Source organism: Aristolochia californica, unplaced genomic scaffold (assembly GCF_029961685.1).
Source record: "Aristolochia californica isolate CCGP_79_NKW_82.1479 unplaced genomic scaffold, dmAriCali1.0.hap1 SCAF_11, whole genome shotgun sequence".
NCBI lineage: Eukaryota > Viridiplantae > Streptophyta > Magnoliopsida > Piperales > Aristolochiaceae > Aristolochia > Aristolochia californica.
In genome coordinates this window covers 34,260,314-34,275,885 of record NW_027181782.1, presented here as the reverse complement: position 1 = coordinate 34,275,885, position 15,572 = coordinate 34,260,314, and the positions used below count along the sequence as shown (strand labels likewise).

Genomic DNA, 15,572 nt, shown 5'->3' with positions numbered 1-15,572 from the left:
AAAATTCAAATGTATCACGATAGACAAATGAATCTTAAGTACCTATACAATGTAATAGCAATTCAATAGGTCCTTCTATTACTAGATTTTAAAATCAATGTTCAAAAAAAAATATGGGGGTTTTTGGATCGATTTCTTGGAAGAACAAGAAACAACAAACTATGGTAGGATCAAGCATTGAAGCAAAATACGGGTCTCTAGCCATTACCAAGAATGCGTATTTTAGGAATGCATGTCTAGATTCCGATACCGAAAATTTCCAGTTATCATAGTTAGTAATGATAGAAGAACAATGGAGAAGCTCTTCATGCTACCATTAGACTCTTCTCCTAGGACCCAATTCAAGTTGGATTCCTCCTTACAAAAGAGATTGTAGGAAAAATAGTCATGTTAATTTGAGTTGTTTAATCTTGTAGTGATTCTTGCTGCTAAACTACAAGTGGAAGGAGATATATAAGTGGGAAGACTTAATGATAAAATTAGATTATAATTTTATGGACTAAATATTGTCTTTAAAATTATTAATTTTCTTTTTTTTATTCGTTCGATTGATTTTCTCCGAAGGAGACTCCATGCATGCATGTTATGTCGAGTGAATGCTTTAGTACAGGCAAAGCCATATTCGATGAAAATCGTAAACTACAGATAGATTTATTGGAAATGGGTCTAGTCGGAAATAGTTTTTTAAATATTTAAAATTATTTATTTCCTATACTTATTTATTTATACTTAAATTATGGCATATTAAGGGGATTGGAGAACTTGAATATTTTTAAAATATTGAAAAAAGAGGTGGCTATGAATGGGAGATCCACCATTTTTATTATAAAATAAATTAATCAAATTAGTATAATCAAGTTGCCATTTAAGATGCATCTGGCCGGCTCTTAATCCTTATTTTTTTTATTTTTAAATACATGGCACAAGTTTGTCTTAATCTTTGTCTCCACATGCCCTTAGTTAATTTAGTATTTAACCCTTTATTAGGCTCCACTTTTCCAAAATGCTTAGGAACTAAATAATGAAAGAGCAACCTTAGAATTGTGGAAGACTTTTGTTGGACTTTGGGTTTGACCCAAATAATGTAAAATTAAGATTATAATACTATATTAGGGGTAATGCAATCAACATAGCTATTTAAGAGTAATTATAGAATATTTTTTTAAGATCATTTTTTATTTTTGTCTGGAACATGTTTACTTAATAAATATTTGCTTAAGATTAATTTATTTCTACGATGAATACAAACACCATAACTAATTTTCAGTTGTTTCCTATATCGACACGGACGCAAGAAAACTAGTCAAGGAGGATTTTTCCCAATGGTTTTTCACCTTTTCATTTTCCTATGGTATAGAAAAAAAATTCTTTCGAAAATCGGGGGAGGCGATCACAAAAAACGGAGGGGTAATTAGGAAAAACATGATTTAAATTTTATTTGATTGACATTATTGTTAGAGTGGTTCCATCCACTCTTGTAAGTGGTAGCTTTTCGTACCTAATAGATCGGTCTTTTGGGTGTATTAGCTAACCGCTGTCATGGTATTAGAATCCACCTAGGTTAAGTTCCGTTTTTATTTTTTTTCCTCTTCTAATGATTATTAAATACAATGAAGAAAAAAAAGCAAAACACCCTTTTCTTATTTAATAAATAAATAATAATAATAAACAATAATATATTCTGTTTGTTCTTTTTCTCTCCACCACCCTTTAAGAGGTCTGAGAGAATCATTCATACCTGGATGTCTCTCCACCGCCAAAGTCTGAAGCTTCCTATTTTGGCACCGGCTGTTACCTCATCAGCATGATTTCTACGTAAAAATTATAAAATTATACTGGGGCCCACGTTTCCACTAAGGTGGGCCCGATGACTGTGGAGTTTAGTTTCAGTTCAGCGACTGTCAGCACGTTGCGGTGATGAACGATTGACAGGTTGTGAGCTTGCATGCACGTGGGGATCCCCATCTCTTTGTCTCTTGACTCTTAAGCCTACGGACTGGATTAATTAATTCAAATATTTTTTTAAATATTTTTAATATTTAAGCTGAATATGGGTCTTAATCTGGATGAGTTAAAAAAATTATTTTTTTAAAAATAAAAAAATTAATACTTTAAATGAAGAATAAATTACATAAATATAGAATTAGAAAATGATAATAATCCAAAAGTTGGGTTTAAATTAAGATTTTAAATAAGGCTAATATTTTTCTCTTAAAATAAAAACAATTAAAAAATGAGATAAATGAAAATCTTATTTTATAAATACTTGAATTTTATTAAAATATGTTTAAAAAAAAAAAAAGCAGAGTAGGGATGTGGATTTGGGTGAGCGTTGAACATGAAGCGAAGATGTTCGAGATCACGTTCGTCTCCGGAGCTCAAGGATATGACTTTGGACCCGGCAACGTGATCTCGATCTTCTCTCTCTCTTCGCCTTGACAGGTAGATGCCCATCATTTGATCAATAAAAAGCCTTTTGAAAATCTTCACATCAGCAAATCACTCTCTCTCTGCAACACCCACTCTTCTTCACAGTAAAAAAAGAAAAAAGAAAACGATCAATTCAAGGCTGGATTTTTAAGCCGATTCATGTGCGAATTCAGCCTCTTCTGGGGATGACGTGAAAGCGGTGAAAGACGTGAGCCATTTGGAGCTTTTGGGCTAGAAAATCTGAAGAATCTAGACGCCCGCTCTCGCTGTTTTTCTGGTGGGAAATTTGGAGGTTTTGCGTCTCTTGTTCAGGCGGAGAGGGAGAGTTTTATTTTATTTTTATTTTTTCAGGCTGGTACGCACTCGAAAGCTTCTGCGGGTTGTGGGGGTCCAGGAAGAGATTGGGCAGATCGAGCGTGGTTTCCCAGCGGTCTTTTAGTTGGACGCAATTAGTGATGGCTGCTGATTAGTCGGTCAGAGCCTGAGAAGGGATAGAATTGGTGTTTCTTTGCTCTGTGCGAGTGTTCCTTTTTGCTTTTTGTTTGAGATAAAAGAGAGACAGATTAAGCTGGTTTTGGCGGTGAACATCGATTCGAGATTGTCTGCATTTCGGGAAGGAAAGCGGAGGACTGAAAGATCTGGCTCGCTCGGTTCATTTTGTTACTCGGTGCTACGACGTACGACTCTAGGGATTGCGGTTGTCACTAGGAGAGTGGCTTTGTCTAGCGATTTTGACAGATTAATCATTAAGGGTGATTTATTGCTTCCTGATTCGCAGCCTCAAGTTTTGCGATTTGTAATATTTGTTTTACTGGCAGTTTAGTTTAGCGTCAAATCTTTTTCTTTCCATTTTCCCCGTTGATAGCCTAAGTCCGACGTAGATTTTGATGAAAAACGGAGTCCGTTTGCATTACGGCTGTATTAGGCAGTCTGGAGCTTTCTTTGTAAGTGAAAATCTCTGAAGCTGACATGAGGAGAGCAGGTCTCAGAGAGCGACCGGCTAGATGCAAAGCTCTCCTTGCCCTTCCTGTTTTCTCATTTTTTTCTCTCTTGAGTTTCGGGCTGAGTTTTCTCCTTGGGAGTTCTGTCCAGGCGTCATAAATCTTTCTCAATTTATAGCGGTGCTATCCGTATCTTTGTAACCAGGTTGCGATTTTCAGAAGCCTACGTATTCGTTTTGATCTGTGCATTGCTGTATCCATCACTCGAAGCTCGCAGATCTTCCTAGAGGTATATGGTCCGTTTTCTCGATTAGACCTAAAAGAGGAGTCTTCGTCCAAACGTATCAGTAGCTGATTAATTGTTTATGGTTTGAATCGTCTCTGAATTATGTCTATGGAAGATCTTTCTACCGGTTAAAAGTTGCTGTCAATTGTTTACCACGTTCATGTTTCTTTTCTGTGTCTGCTGCTTTGAATTGTTTCCCCTTCTCTAGATGTTGGAATAGCTCAGGATGCTCCTTTGTGTATCTGGGCTTGTTTATGGATTAAAGGTCTTCTTTACTCTTCATTGTTTTTTCTTCACTCAGGTTAGTTGATCATCAAAATCGTTTTGCAGCTGTAGGGTTATTCCCTTATTCCAGAAAATGAGAGGAGCTGCGCTTGTTGCTATTGCTGCTTCAATTGGGAACTTGTTGCAAGGATGGGACAATGCGACAATTGCCGGTAAAATACTTACTTGTACTGAAATAGAGTTATCTCGAAGTTGACCTTTGTATTCTAAGCCAATGTACAGAAAAGTGCTCTGGTATTTTTTCCTTCGGCCCCCTTTGAAGTAATTTTTGTTTGACAATTTACAAGATGCTTGATTTTTGGATACATTTGATGCAAATCAACATGTTATGTTCTTTTCCATCTCCTTTCTGGCTGCCTCGAATTTTGAAATAACTCTGATCTTTTATCCGTTGAACCATTTAGGATTCATACATAGACAAAGGAGCCAATTAATGCCAACGTCATTAAGTTGTCATTCAAAAATTGTTTGGATTTTTTGCAGGGGCTGTTCTTTACATCAAACGAGATTTCGATTTGGAAAGTCAACCAACTGTTGAAGGGTTAATTGTTGCCATGTCACTTATTGGAGCTACGGTTATTACAACATGCTCTGGGCCAATATCTGATTGGCTTGGTCGGCGTCCAATGCTGATAATCTCATCAGTCCTCTACTTTTTTAGTGGCCTGATAATGCTGTGGGCTCCCAACGTTTATGTTCTTCTACTGGCCAGGCTTTTAGATGGGTTTGGGATTGGATTAGCAGTGACTCTTGTTCCTGTTTACATATCAGAGACAGCCCCATCAGAGATCCGAGGGCTTTTGAATACCCTTCCTCAATTCAGTGGATCAGGTGGAATGTTTGTGTCTTACTGTATGGTCTTTGGGATGTCACTAATGGGCAACCCAAGCTGGAGGCTGATGCTTGGAGTTCTTTCAATTCCGTCCATTTTGTATTTCTTATTGACAGTATTTTTTTTGCCTGAGTCTCCACGTTGGCTCGTAAGCAAGGGTCGGATGGCAGAGGCAAAGAAGGTTCTGCAGAGGCTAAGGGGCAGGGATGATGTCTCAGGTGTGTTGGTCTGCATCTTCTCACCACGTTTCAATATTATGTGTGCAGCTTTTGGCATTTATTTTGTGCGTTTTTTGAACTTTCTCAACTCATCTAATAGAAGACATATTATTTGTTCCTATGCACTTACATAAATTATTTTCTGTGTATCATGGGGTACTGATAGGGTAAAAAAAAAGTAGTCTGAGATAATTACTGAGTAGCAGATCTGAAGAAACCATGAGATGTAGCATCTCTCTCCTAAGGCTCCTAATTAACAGGAACCTCTTAATGGAAGCTTTAATAGGGTCAGGGTATATAGAATTTCTTTTACTGTTAAACCTTCTCATAAACAAAAAAGCTTTAAAGCCTTCAGACTGAAAGTTTTGTTAAATTGATAGAGAAAATAAAAAAAGTAAAGATAGAAGGAGATGTCTTGTACCTTAGCTTATATGCGTCTTAGCCAGTCCTTTGAACATCAATCTTGCAATAAACCATCTCATTATGGAAGCAGACACATGGTGACTTATCCTGACGCACTAGGCATGACATTGATACCTTCTATTCAAATTAATAATTTCCTGAAAAGGGACTGGAGGAAATGTTCACATAGCACTTGCAAATTTTTGGAGCATTGTAGGTCGTCATGGTCGTGGTTCAGATACCTCTGCCATGCAGAACTTCCACATGGTGGATGGGAAGGCAGGCCCCCCTCCTCCCACTGAAGGAGATAGGGGAAGGTATGGGGCTCTGCTCCCCTTCAAATTGTATGGACACAGGCCGGGGAGTCGCGCCAGTCCTCCTGCTGTCAATGGCAGGGATGACAAGGGCTTCTCTCACATCGACATGAAATATCAGGGACGGGGAGGGGGCCACTCCCTTCTCTAGTTTTGCATGCCAGTGGGGGAGAAGCTCCTGTCCTTCCCATTGGCATAGGGGCGACCCCCCTACTGGTTTCAAACCATAGAGAAGAGGGGACTTCTCATGTTGGGAGTTCCTCAAATGATAATGGGATCTGGCTGACCAGGTCAGGTTGGTCAATTCACTGATGAAACTGGTAAATCCGGCCTGGTCAATCGGGTTTTGTGTCATTTTCAGGATCTTGTATGTCCCAACTTGTATGAGAATCCAGGTCCGGTTAAACCCAGTTCAACTGGCCGGTCTGGCTCAGGTTTTATAGCACCGCTTATAAGAACGAATATTTGGAAAGAAAATTTTATGTCAGCACTTGAATTTTGAGGCAGTTTCTTCTGTGCAGCTCTTTGTCTTTGTTTGTTTTTGGGGGTGTCATTATGTGTTTATTGGCCCAATGGTCATACTCATTTTTCTTCCTTGGTTTACTTTGATTTGATTATTTGACAGCTCCTTTTCATAATCTTCTTCTTCGTCTTCTCTCTCTCTCTCTCTCTCTCTCTCTCTCTCTCTCTTTTTTTTTTTTTTTTGGAGATTCACGCCTTATACAGAAATAGACGTCACTGACTTGGCATGTTCTTGAAATAAGATGTCAATTTAAAATAATTGCTACCCAACTTTGAAGTTTATACCACACATCAATTCTACTTGTTAAAAAACTTGTTACTCTGATACATTTTCAAATGGTGGAATGTAGTTGCCTATTGCATGTTGAATCCATCTTTATTACCAAGGCACAGTTTTTTAGGTTTTATTGAATAACTATGAAGTATTAATTCATTCCACTTATTTTATAATGCATCTGTTCTCCTGAATGTCAGGAAGCTCAAAACTGCTTTTCATCTTTAAATGAAAAGTGTGTTTCTGTGCTCCAAATATCTGATAGCTCTTTGATCTACAGGTGAAATGGCTCTGCTGGTTGAAGGTCTTGGAGTTGGTGGTGACACATCTATTGAGGAATACATAATTGGCCCTGCTAATGATCTCACTGATGACCAGGATCCGGATGCTCAGAAGGACAGGATCACACTATATGGGCCTGAAGAGGGCCTTTCTTGGGTTGCCAAGCCAGTCACTGGCCAGAGTACCCTTGGGTTGGTATCTCGTCATGGTAGCATGGAGAACCAGAGAAGTATGTCTCTTATGGATCCCATGGTCACCCTCTTTGGGAGTGTTCATGAGAAGCTTCCAGAGATGGGAAGTATGCGGAGTGCTCTCTTTCCCAACTTTGGCAGCATGTTTAGTGTCGCTGAGCAGCACAAAACTGAGCAGTGGGATGAGGAGAGCCTTCAGAGGGAGGGTGAAGGATATACATCTGATGCTGGTGGTGCTGATTCAGATGATAATTTGCAAAGCCCTCTTCTTTCACGTCAAACAACTAGCATGGATAAAGACTTGGTACCGCCAGCTTCTCATGGAAGCATATTGAGCATGAGGAGGAATAGCAGTCTCTTGCAAGGGGGAGAAGCAGTTAGTAGCATGGGTATTGGCGGTGGGTGGCAGTTGGCTTGGAAATGGTCTGAGCAAGAAGGAGAAGGTGAAAAGAAAGGAGGGTTCAAGAGAATTTATTTGCATGAGGAAGGCGTCCCTGGGTCCAGGCGTGGTTCCCTTGTTTCTATTCCTGGGGGTGATGGCCTTGTAGATGGTGAATACGTTCAAGCTGCTGCTTTGGTGAGCCAGCCTGCACTTTACTCTAAGGAACTCTTGCAGCAGCATCCTGTTGGACCGGCTATGGTCCATCCATCTGAAACTGCAGCAAAAGGACCAAGATGGAGGGATCTCTTAGAACCAGGTGTTAAACATGCCTTAATGGTTGGGGTTGGAATCCAAATTCTACAACAGGTCAGTTTTAATTTCGGTTTTGTGGAATTTAAGATCTTGCAAGGCTATCTTGTGGCTTCATTTACCAGAGGCAGAGAATACCTTATCTTCTGATTTAAATGCTGCATATCATTACCATTTTTTATTGGCAATCAAGGACTAAATCCATGTTATTATTAATTTTAATGGTAATCCAAAATTGAATTTGTATGCTGATGTCTGGGACAAGCCCATCTGAGTGGAGCATTAGACGTAACTCCTAACTCGTCTTCGTCAATATGTTATTTCTGCTAATGCCATCTTTTGTTGCTTTTGCAGTTTTCTGGCATAAACGGGGTTCTTTACTATACCCCTCAGATTTTAGAACAAGCCGGTGTTGGAGTTCTTCTTGCAAATGTAGGGATTGCCTCAGATTCAGCTTCACTTCTCATCAGTGCTGTCACTACCTTGTTGATGCTTCCTTGTATAGCTGTTGCTATGAGACTCATGGATGTCACTGGCCGAAGGTATGTCGATTTATCCCTATATCTATTGACATTTTCGTGGACTATGCTTCATTTTTATATGAAGGTAAAAAGAAAGTTCATTTAGATTTAAATTATTTTTTTCCGCTGATTGAAAATATTCCCGAAAGGCTGAACCCCTATTTTAAGGCCTATCTACGTTACTAATTGTGAAGATTTTGAAAGGAACTTTCTATTAAAATTTAGGAGGCTTGTCCTTAGTAGGTTGTCTTTCTATGTGCACATTTATTGTGGTCAAGTTTTAGTTACATTGGTGCCATCTAGCTTCATACATTTGTCAAATTCCATCATGATAATGTGGAGGCTGTTATTTCAATAACATTTGCATTAAGCTGGATATTTTGATTAGCTACATCACGTATGGGTGTGCCGAGACAGGAAATTGATCAATAACTGTTGCCTGAATTAAATATCCCCTTCCAAATCCTAAAATGTCTAGTATTTCCACCTTTCTCACCCAAGGTAAAATATCATAAGATTTGCCCTAATCGGTCTTTTGTCGTGACGGCCCTGTTTTTCTCCTAAAAGAAGGGAGAAGCATCACTGAAGGGCCGCAGGCCTTGAATTCTTAGGTTCAACCTTTATTTTCCTAGAGAACTGTATTTTTCTGATCCGTCTTAAAGAGCAAGAGGCATGCTTCAGATCATGATGATTCCTTGTTCTCTTCATTTGCTTATGGATACTTAATTCATTATTCTTTTGGCAGACGGCTACTACTCACAACAATCCCTGTTCTGATAGCTGCGCTAGTTATTCTTGTTATCGGCAATGTTGTGCACATGGGTTCTGTTGTCCATGCTGTAATCTCCACTGTCAGTGTTGTTGTCTACTTCTGCTGCTTTGTGATGGCTTTCGGTCCCGTCCCCAACATCCTCTGTTCGGAGATTTTTCCGACCAGTGTTCGAGGCGTATGCATAGCCATATGCGCCCTGACTTTCTGGATTGGCGACATTATAGTGACTTACACTCTTCCAGTCATGCTCAAATCTATCGGCCTCGCTGGAGTATTTGCTATTTATGCTATCGTTTGTGCCATCTCATGGGTCTTCGTGTTCCTAAAGGTTCCAGAAACTAAAGGTATGCCTCTCGAAGTTATTAGCGAGTTCTTTGCCGTCGGGGCCAAGCAGCAAGCGGCAGCAAAAAACAACTGATCAGGCCAGCCCCAAAGAATTGAGAACCATCTTCGTGCGTCTTAACTCTTGCTTCACCGCCCTTGTCCTCTGGTCTTCCGACCAGGGAAGGCTTGAGCTGAATCTGGAAATGAAACTGTTAGACTAGGCGGTGGTGCAAGTAGTGAAGGAAAGAGGAAATCTTTGAGGAGCAATTGTGGGATTTTTTGACTTGTTACTGTGAATCAGAAAAAAACTTTGTATTTCATTCAAATTGCGGGTTTACATTCCAAATTATCTGTTATTTTGATAGTTAAAAGCTATGAGTTGGCTTTCTGTTTTTGTTGATTTCTTTCTTCTTTTTCTTCCTAGAATTCAGAACATTTAACCCTTTTTTTCCTATTTAATTGATGATATTCAGAAAATTGAAATTGCGGGAACCCAGTCACCGCAGCTAGCAGATGTCCTTCAAAATGTTTCTTTAACAACTACTCAACTAACGTAAAAGATCAATCCATCTCTGATAAGCCAGCTCAATCTCCAGTCCACCTTGTTGAGCTCTCCCAGTAAGAGAAGCTCTGGTGACAAGTTCTGGTCAGATTCTCATAATGCTACAATGAAAGAGTTCCATGTGGCCGACATAAAACATCATGAAACAAATGAATACAGATCCCAATCATCTTCTTGAAAAGAAAGTGTGAAAAGAAAGAAAAAGCTGCGATGCCACAGCAAGGATCGCACTAGACAGGAAGCAGAAAGCAGAAATCCAGAAACGAATCAAGTGCTGATTCGAACTCAAACATTAGAAGAGACATTTTGCGTCTTATTTTTCCTCTTCCTTTTTTTTTTTTTTTCTTAAATCGAATCTCAGAAACTCCGATGTTAGTGAGTAACGATTTAAAATATAACTTTTTATACAATGGAAGCAAAAAAAATTTGAAGATCAGGAAAAAAAAAGTTAGTTTAATAACAAGAACCAAGATGTCTATTTACAGTTCCAGAATACAATCTCAATAACATACTGTTGCACGATTTCAGTTAAGTATTACATGGTAAACCATACTTTCGTATCTACTATTGAGAGAGAGAGAGAGAGGTTCACTCTATGATTTCTGAAGATCCTCTGCAGTCGAGCTGTTTTCAACAGAATCCAGCACCTTCTCTGATTCTGGAGTCTTGTCTACACTACTTTGTTGATTGGATGAGAGATTACGTTCTACTGGTTCCTGTGGCATGGAAAATGATTTGAAAGGTCTTTCCAAATCTTTGATATTGTTGGGATCAATCGCAATTTTGTTAAACTTCTGCTCCTGATGTATTAAAACCAATTGATTTGAGTACAAAAAAGACATAAAACAGATCCTTTCTGTGTGCCTATAGCAAATTGAATCCATCAATATGCATTTATATGAAGAAAATTAGAAATTAATAGAGACCAAAACATATCAAGCTATGATGATTAAGATTAAGAAACAATTAAAAGTACTGATTACTTACATTTTGTAGTGCCTCCAGTTTTCTCTGTAATGCTTCATGCTCAGCTTTAATACGAAATGGAATACCATCTTTCTGGTACACGTTGTTCTGTGCCAAATCCTCATCAATGTCACTAGCAGTAGTAGCAAATGGATGATTTGCGGGTATCCATCTAATGGTATCAGGGTCAACATCTGTTGGTACTGGGTCCCCTTCCTTGAGAAAAACAGTTGGTCTCTTCCACTGGTAAGCTCGTGATCTCCTCTTCTGATGGCTTGATTGTTCTTCTTCAGTAAGTGTCACAGGGGCCAAGCGGTATACCTTTCCACAGATTTCAACAGATGAGTTGGACTTGCTAACTTTCACCAAGGGGTTATTAAAAGGATCGTCATACTTGAGGGGCCCGGAGCTGGAAAACCGATCGTGTAATTAAACGTTTGAGGTTAAAGCTTTCACACCCAGGAAAGGAAAAACAAAGTTATTTGTATGTCTCAACCACTACAAAAGTTTTGTCCGAAATTTACTCACAACAGAGGAGAAAGCCACGAGAGTTTTAAGGAACATACATGCCTCTTCTATCAGATCTTATCTGGCCCCGCTTCACGAGATCTGCCACCGAACCACGCTGCTCATATCTTTGCCTCCTTCCAGCAATTTCTCTAACAGTTACCGCTAGTATCACAATTGCAAGAAGTGCACCTATTGCAAAATTATTGCTTATGCTTCTCTTCATCTGAACAACAAAAGAAATTATGAAAGAAGAGAACTGGATAATTATTCATTGGGGAACAGACTAAATATAGCTATAATGAAGAAGTGATAAATGTTAATAGAAATACAACTCCACATTTCTCCAAGCTAAAAGAACTCGATTTTGATAACAATGACAACAGGAATAGACAAAATAAGGATCATACATGATAACAGGAACATCTCTTCCAAATTTCAGCAGATTGATAACAATGACTTTGTAAAATGGATCATCGCAGTCTTATGATGACTAAACATAGGCCCCACGCCTCAACACATATAGATATAACGATGGTGATGCATGCCAACTTGCGTATCAGATTTACATATATCATCACTGATGCTAGTCCCTATCAAAATGCAAGATCACTGAATGGAAGAGATTGATACAATGAAAGTCTACTGACCACCTCCCTTCTTCTGGAGAAGGGTGAAGGCATCTGCTTTTTCATTCATGGACCTCAATCCAGTTTATTTCTGATTCCAATTAATTTACGACCTTAGTACTTTCACGTTCAGTTTTCTAATTCCTATTACAACCAAAGAAGAGGCAAGAAAAGAAAAAAGAAGAAAAAAACAAAAAGAGTAAACGAGGGCTATTAGGTGGAACTGAAAAGTCTCTGTGTATGAGACTACTTTTTAATCCTACTCAATACTAATTATTAATCTAAAGAATCTTGAGCCACATTGGAGCTGAGAATAAGGAAAAAACACAACAAAAAGCAATTCCTATTTTCAAAGAGGGGCGAAAACAAAACTAGAACAAAGCTAGGCTCTTTACCGTAAACAGAACAGGAGGAAGAGCACTGAGAGTTCCCATAAACCCGGCAATCTTTCCTTCCCCAGCCGCCACACCTGCCTCCATCTCATCCCCATTCTTATCACGCTTACCACTTGACCTTTCCGAAAGATCAACAGCTCTCACACAAAACCTCAGTTTCGATCTTCCACCGCTCCACTCCAAATTAGGGCAACCGAAATGAAGCTTAATTCGAAGTTCCATCACGTCTCCGCCAATCCGATGCTTAAAAATAAAAGAAAACATTCCAGAAGCGACTCAATCATCGACAGAAACTCACATGAGACCGACGCCCAAAAATAACAGAATCCGAAGAGGGAAATACACGAAGAAGACATACTTACATTGGGAGAAAGCGCACGAAGCTGGAGTAACCCAGATGTGATGGGAATGGACGCCATTGAGGCCGGAAAGTATCATCTACACGAAGAAAGCATCAAGGATTCTCTCTCAGGTTTGAAACTCGCCCTACGAATGGGTCATCTGTGAAGGCTGCAGCATGCTTGCATCATCGCCTCCTCTTTGACGGGATGGCATAATTGGGTCCGACTCCGACACCGCTAAGGGTATAATTGCATCTTCCCAGATTTTTATATAATATAATTTACATAAATAAAGTTATATAAATATAATTATCGGAAGCGTGTCATAGCAGCTTCAGAAACATTCGAAGATGAAATTGCGGAGTGCGAATCAGCAAACCAAACTGAACGATTTTCCTGGAATTTCTGTTGAGTTGATGTTGATGCGCAATCACTCCCATTGAATAACGGATAAACTTTAGAACAGGCGACTGCAATTGCAACCCACTGAAGTTCAACAAACCGCCTCTGGTTTTGTCACAAATAGGAAAGAAAGATACAAAGAGGAAGTTCTTCAAAATCATGTTAAAATATTACTGCAAGGTAAAAAAGCAAAAGGGTTCTTTTGTAGTTTAGCACAGTTTAAACAAAGCAGCCTTCGTTAGTGCTTGGAGAATTTAAGAAACCTATCTTTATTGAACATTAAAAGCTAAGGCAATGACAGTGCTGAATAAACATTTGAAAAAAAAAAAAAACTGGTTTTCACAAACTAAAGACCGCTGATAGTGCACAGATAATATTCTTCTGGAGTAGCATATAGAAAGACCGTCTCAGGTTCATCCAGACACGACAAACACAAAAGAAAAACAAAGGAAGAAAAAACTGATTAGCCTATCACTGTTCTAAGTCTTAAACCCCAAAAAAGGCAGGAGTCCCTCACACCCATCAAAATCCCAACCCGTAAATAAAAACATTATCATCAGTAGTAACTCCCATTGGGCAGCTTGATGATGGCCATTTCTGGTCAGGCACCCAAATCAAACCACCAGAGAGTAAAATAATAAGAGACTATTTGAAGGAGATACTTTAGAGAGAATAATACTTATTCTCTTTGATTGCAACATGGGCAGGGTCCCCCTGCTCCGAAAGCAATGATCAGCTTGAAATCTGTGTGCCATGTGCTCCATATGCCTTGTTCACAGAAACCCTGCAAAGTCTCATGACCTTTTAACTGCTTTTTGTTCTCTTTTCTCTTAATAGCTCAAACCGTCTTCAAGCTTTTCGGTTATGGATAGGCTTAACATCAATGGGTCCTCTCCTTCAATGGTTACTGATCTGTTTGGATTGTGTAAAAGAAAACATGAGAAAACTCAGAGGGGAAAAAGAAACGAGAGAGAGAAGAGTTTTACTTTCACCTTGTGTGTCTCCTTGTCCAAATTACAAAGTCCATTTTTACCGTCTCGGAGTCAGATGATCATCCACGCATCGCGTGACGCAGCTGATCACGGGTTCCATAACAGACTAAAAAGAAGTTATTTTCCCTAGGTTACCATCCCATCGGCACTCGCCATTTCTCGTCAGGTTATCACTAGTCGGGAAAATAAATTATCAAATATTAAATAAAAGCTCGCCAAAATTAATAATAATGGCTGCTCTGCAAATCAGTTGGAGGTCAAACTGATCATGAATTTGTAGTCATTCGGTAAGAAAAAGCCAAAGCACCAATTCTATACCGAATCCTCCACGCAACTTTGGTTTGCCGTCTCTTACTTTAAACTGAGGCCAGACACTTTAAACCCACATCAGTCCAAACTGTATCACTCTTATAGAATTAAAGTATTCCAAACTCCAAATTCTGAAGTAGAGACAAGATCCATTTCGTGCAGCTAAGTTAAAATGGAGGTTCAATTGTGCCTTCTACTACTGAGCTTCTCTCGTTTTCAGACATCAATCAACTTTGCCGGACGATTATCGTTTTCAGACAGCTACAAATCCTGAGTGGCATCAGATCGAATCTGGATTTACGGAATTTAGTTTCAAAACGGAAAATTAGGTAACAAGCATTTCATCTTTCTTTTTCCTCCATAAACGAACACGTAACTGAATTTACAGTGGGAAAAAGTAAAAAAAAAAAAAAACTAGTAACAGCGAAAATTACAAAACCTAGAGGATAATTACATTGTGAAGAAACGGACAGACATCCGAGGTAAAGAATTTCGGCAGAGTCGGAGATTCAGAGTTAGGGCAAGAACCTATTTACGTCGTCTTCCCTCGCTTTCACCTCCCGTTCCATCTCCGTTCCCGGAATCCCCCCACACTTCTGACACCTCGCCACGACCAAAATCTGCCGACAGGACGGACAGGAAGAGTGCGAGCCAAGCCAGGTATCAATACACCCGACGTGGAATCCATGGCCACACTGCGGTAGCACTCGGATCTCTTCTCCGTCGACGAACTCCGCCAAGCAGATAGCGCAGTCAACGAGCTTGCTGCTCGCGGATTTGCTGAACGTGATCTTCGGCAGGGACTTGAGGATCTTCTTCTTGAGGCCTTTGTTGGGCGGGACTTGCGTAGGAGGCGAGGTGGAGGAGCGCCGGATCCAGGCGCAGCGGGCGACGAGGGCGAGCCCGACGACGCAGATGAGCGCGCAGAGGAGGGCGGCGAGGATGACGACGACATCGGAATCCACGGCGGCGGGGTCCGGCGGTGGAGCCGCTGGAGAATTGCCGGCGGCGGACAGGAATCGGGTGGCAGAAGGCATGGGCGCGAGAGAGGGTTTGGCGGAGGGTTTAGGCTTGGATTTTCGGAATTTGATTTTGGAGCGTGAACTAATTTATAGTGGGAAGTTTACGAGGCGCAAACAATTTGTCCACACATTTCTTTAAAATTACGTATACACCCGAGTTGC

The 15,572-nt window shown here is 39.9% G+C and overlaps 3 protein-coding genes across 9 annotated transcripts; 1 reads left to right on the top strand and 2 right to left on the bottom strand.

Annotated features, from left to right (window-relative positions):
• Positions 1–2,308: 2,308 nt before the first annotated feature.
• Positions 2,309–9,685, top strand: LOC137944948 (monosaccharide-sensing protein 2-like). 5 transcript variants are annotated; one of them, XM_068790772.1, is made up of 7 exons: positions 2,309–2,707; positions 2,782–3,182; positions 3,988–4,094; positions 4,426–4,992; positions 6,785–7,725; positions 8,023–8,210; positions 8,935–9,685. In XM_068790772.1, the coding sequence occupies exons 3-7, from the start codon at positions 4,016–4,018 to the stop codon at positions 9,377–9,379; spliced, it is 2,220 nt and encodes a 739-aa protein (XP_068646873.1). In that variant the 5' UTR covers positions 2,309–2,707; positions 2,782–3,182; positions 3,988–4,015; the 3' UTR covers positions 9,380–9,685. The 5 variants fall into 5 exon arrangements, with proteins under 5 accessions (XP_068646873.1, XP_068646872.1, XP_068646874.1 ...); XM_068790771.1 differs by adding an exon at positions 3,577–3,660 and having other exon boundaries at positions 2,309–3,182; XM_068790773.1 differs by having other exon boundaries at positions 2,309–3,107.
• A 600-nt stretch (positions 9,686–10,285) lies between these two features.
• LOC137944398 (protein MULTIPLE CHLOROPLAST DIVISION SITE 1) lies at positions 10,286–12,912 on the bottom strand. 3 transcript variants are annotated; one of them, XM_068790075.1, is made up of 5 exons: positions 12,707–12,912; positions 12,345–12,587; positions 11,380–11,546; positions 10,835–11,222; positions 10,286–10,563 (listed from the first exon to the last, which is right to left on the bottom strand). In XM_068790075.1, exons 1-5 carry the CDS (start codon positions 12,761–12,763, stop codon positions 10,441–10,443), a joined length of 978 nt encoding a protein of 325 aa, XP_068646176.1. In that variant the 5' UTR covers positions 12,764–12,912; the 3' UTR covers positions 10,286–10,440. The 3 variants fall into 3 exon arrangements, with proteins under 3 accessions (XP_068646176.1, XP_068646174.1, XP_068646175.1); XM_068790073.1 differs by having other exon boundaries at positions 10,286–10,647; positions 12,707–12,911; XM_068790074.1 differs by having other exon boundaries at positions 10,286–10,647; positions 12,703–12,778.
• A 1,801-nt stretch (positions 12,913–14,713) lies between these two features.
• Positions 14,714–15,452, bottom strand: LOC137944630 (RING-H2 finger protein ATL80-like). The gene has a single exon (XM_068790332.1). It carries the CDS (start codon positions 15,423–15,425, stop codon positions 14,904–14,906), a length of 522 nt encoding a protein of 173 aa, XP_068646433.1. The 5' UTR covers positions 15,426–15,452; the 3' UTR covers positions 14,714–14,903.
• Positions 15,453–15,572: the final 120 nt, after the last annotated feature.

Excerpts from the sequence above, each read along its gene's own strand:
- LOC137944630 (XM_068790332.1), bottom strand. The coding sequence starts at position 15,425 with ATGCCTTCTGCCACCCGATTCCTGTCCGCCGCCGGCAATTCTCCAGCG.
- LOC137944948 (XM_068790772.1), top strand. The coding sequence starts at position 4,016 with ATGAGAGGAGCTGCGCTTGTTGCTATTGCTGCTTCAATTGGGAACTTG. Across the intron at positions 4,095-4,425 it reads GGACAATGCGACAATTGCCG|GGGCTGTTCTTTACATCAAA; the intron begins GTAAAATACTTA and ends GATTTTTTGCAG. Across the intron at positions 7,726-8,022 it reads GAATCCAAATTCTACAACAG|TTTTCTGGCATAAACGGGGT; the intron begins GTCAGTTTTAAT and ends TTGCTTTTGCAG.
- LOC137944398 (XM_068790073.1), bottom strand. The coding sequence starts at position 12,763 with ATGGCGTCCATTCCCATCACATCTGGGTTACTCCAGCTTCGTGCGCTT. Across the intron at positions 11,223-11,379 it reads AGATCTGATAGAAGAGGCAT|CTCCGGGCCCCTCAAGTATG; the intron begins GTATGTTCCTTA and ends TCGGTTTTCCAG. Across the intron at positions 10,648-10,834 it reads AACTGGAGGCACTACAAAAT|GAGCAGAAGTTTAACAAAAT; the intron begins GTAAGTAATCAG and ends TTAATACATCAG.